The following is a 3046-nucleotide window of genomic DNA, read 5'->3' as shown; positions in this document are numbered from 1 at the left end:
ACATCCAGATTTATCAAAAAAATAATAAATATTAAAGAATGGGTTGAAGCTTTAACCTTATAGTTAACAGTCATATGCTCTAACTAAACCAACCCATGCACATAATCTTAGCAAATTTGGAGATATGTTATGGGATTATATATATATAGGAACCGGGAAAATTGGACATCATGACAGATGCATACAGTTGCACGCATTATGCATAAATGGGTATCCAATTGAGAATTAAAACATAAAATGATCATTGGAATCAAGATCGTATATAAAATTTTTAAACAATACAGATTAAACATAAACTTTCGGTCAATCTACAGGTCAGACATTAATTATCTCAATTAAAAAATTTGTTTTCTTTTATTGGCTGGGGGTTTAGATTCATTGCTTTCAAAACTAAAATCTAAAAAAAAAAAAAAAAAAAAAAAAATCTTTTCTTATATTTAGAAACGAATAAGAAAGCTCTTTTTTCTATTCTTTCGACTTGAAGGATGCATCGTTATTGTTTCCTATACATACAAAAATGAACAAAAAAAAAAAGTATACCATGTAAAGAAAAAGATTACCAAACCTAAGTGGAGACCAACTTCTCCGACGTGGAGTTGAACCCGCCCAGACCTAAACCACACATTTGCTCGGCCGGCGGCGCCGCCCAGCTGGCCGTTCTTCGCCTCATGGCCTTGAAGTCCCTAACGCAGTGCTTCATGTCCATCTTCACCACCCTCGTCCTCTCCGCCGCCGCCTCCTTCCCGGCCACCTCATCGAATAACTTCTCCCACCCTTTCTCCCATCCGCCGCTTGCGTCGCAGAGCTCCAGGCTCCCATTCCTCCACTCCGTCCAGCTCCACCAGCGGTCCAGCTTCTCCGCCACCTTCTCGACGCATGGGCCCACGCAGACCGGCAGGCAGGGCCGGCACTTGGCCCCACTCAGCGGGCCCCGGCTCCCTATGGCCGCCACCGGCACGCCATACCTCTCCGGGGGGAATGAGTACCGGCGGTCGCTCATCACGCAGAACGGCGTCGGCATCTCCCGCGGCACGACGTGGGAGGTGGCCAGCTGGGCTTTGAAGGCGGACTCGGAGTTGAGCTCGCGGTAGCCGGCAACGTTGAGGCGGGGGATGAGGGAGAGACGGGAGAGGGCGACCGTCGAGGTGGACCGGTCCCCGACGCCGAGCCGGTCGTTGAGGCCGCCGTACTGGGAGCCGGGGGGAACCAGATAGGAGCCCCGCTCGAAGGCGGCCGGGTCTAGCGGGCCCGACCAGTAGCCGTCCACCCGGGTCCGCACGATCCAGTCGTAGGTGAAGTTGCCACGAGATTCGTGGGATTCGATCAACTCTAGGCAGCCTTCCACCAGGGAGAAATACTGCAACAAACCCTGCGAAATAATCACAGAAATTCGTTGAATTCGATAAAAAATAATCCAAAATCGGATATTTTTCCTTATATTGTGCAAAATTATTCAGAATGACCAGGAATACGTTAAATGACAGCCTTGAGCAGTAGCAACATCCTAATTTGGCAGAGCCAGTTTGGGAATTTTCTGTAGTATTTAACCTAAAAGCAATCTTTATGAGTTTATTTGAAAGCAGAAACAAAGCAATAATTTTTTGAGCAAATAATTATGAAATCAGCACCATTTTAGTCTTTCTTTTCTCTTTTTTTTTTTTTTTTTTTGATGAAAATGCGAGACAAATATTCTGCCCCCAAAAAATAAAGAAAACTGAAGGCAAATATGCCAGCTTCATTTTCACTTAAAAAATAAAATAAAACAAACACACGAATGTAGATCAGAATTTTGGTTATTTCACATAAAGTACTCCAAAGATATAGCAAACACAACATTTATCATATTTGAACTCAGTAACGCCAATTTAACTTAACTTTTAAAATCTAAAATAACCGATTGTAATATTTAATTTTATTTCAAACACATGAAATTAAGCAAGAAAAATATAGTAATAATATTTTTTGATCAAACAGCGACACGACAACAAAATTAAAAATAAACATATCAAATATCGTAAAGTTCAAAATTCATATTCTAATAACTTTACAAAAAAAAAAACTATGAACTAACAAGGCTTGGCACCCAACAGAAACGGAGGTGGAGAGGTGGACAGGCGAGAGAGGGGTCTCCACCTGGATGCCGTTGGGGGAGTTGCGGGCGGAGAGAACCCGGGTATGAGACTCGGTCGTGGGGATCTGGACCGGGGCGAAGATCCGAACGCTGGCGATCCTCGGCGCCGACTTCAGAATAGAAAGCTTATATGCATCCTTATCGAATGGGCTGTGGAGGAACAAGTCGGCATTCGGGTACTCCCTCAGCAAGTTCCTCACGATCGATGGTCCCGTGAGTTCAAACCGCCTCGCGCCTCCGACGAGACAAATCGCCATTCTCGACCGATCCAGCTCGCGGTTCCTCGACTCGACAGGATCATCGGAGGAGGAGAAGGATGACAGGGGTTGGGAGGTGCGGAAGAGGAGGAGTTTGAGAGGAGAGCTCCGGTTCATGGTGGAGGAGGTTATGGTGAGGACGAGGAGAAAGAGGAGAGGGGTGAGGAGAAACGGGAGGGACCGCCATCCTTTCCATGATTGGACGGCGGCGGCGGCAGTAGCCGTGCGGTGGCCGGAGGGTCGGGACTGGTGATCGCCACCGCTCCTCATATCATGGCCTCCCGTTGGGAGTGGAAAGGGCACGGTTTCGTGAGTGGGGAGGATGAGGGAAAAGGAGAAAATGCGAGAGCTACGAAGGCATAAATGGGGTGTGCGAGGCGCGAGGGTTTTTGGTCCTGCGGAAACGAGAAATTATTTCATGGACCAGGTCCAAGTGGACCAAGGTATATCTCGGACCATATGCACGGTGGATGACGCGGGATCGGGAATTGGTGAGGTACGCGGGGTAATGTGACGTGTTATCCACCGTGGGATTTGGCGAGGTCCATTGGACGTTGTTTAAGTAATAATTGAATCCGTGATACGGGCTCAGAGTTGTGGACGGTTTTGCCCCCAGATTCAGCCGGGCTTGGAGGCTTAAAATAACGGCAGTGATATT

General features: G+C 46.9%; 1 protein-coding gene across 1 annotated transcript; it reads right to left on the bottom strand.

Annotated features, from left to right (window-relative positions):
• Positions 1 to 448: 448 nt before the first annotated feature.
• LOC105055186 (uncharacterized) lies at positions 449 to 2765 on the bottom strand. Its single transcript, XM_010936935.4, has 2 exons — positions 2134 to 2765; positions 449 to 1369 (listed from the first exon to the last, which is right to left on the bottom strand). Exons 1-2 carry the CDS (start codon positions 2656 to 2658, stop codon positions 566 to 568), a joined length of 1329 nt encoding a protein of 442 aa, XP_010935237.1. The 5' UTR covers positions 2659 to 2765; the 3' UTR covers positions 449 to 565.
• Between the last annotated feature and the right edge of the window lie 281 nt (positions 2766 to 3046).

Source organism: Elaeis guineensis, chromosome 12 (assembly GCF_000442705.2).
Source record: "Elaeis guineensis isolate ETL-2024a chromosome 12, EG11, whole genome shotgun sequence".
Taxonomy (NCBI): domain Eukaryota; kingdom Viridiplantae; phylum Streptophyta; class Magnoliopsida; order Arecales; family Arecaceae; genus Elaeis; species Elaeis guineensis.
The sequence above is the reverse complement of the archived record's forward strand: the minus strand, read 5'-3'. Positions and strand labels throughout refer to the sequence as shown.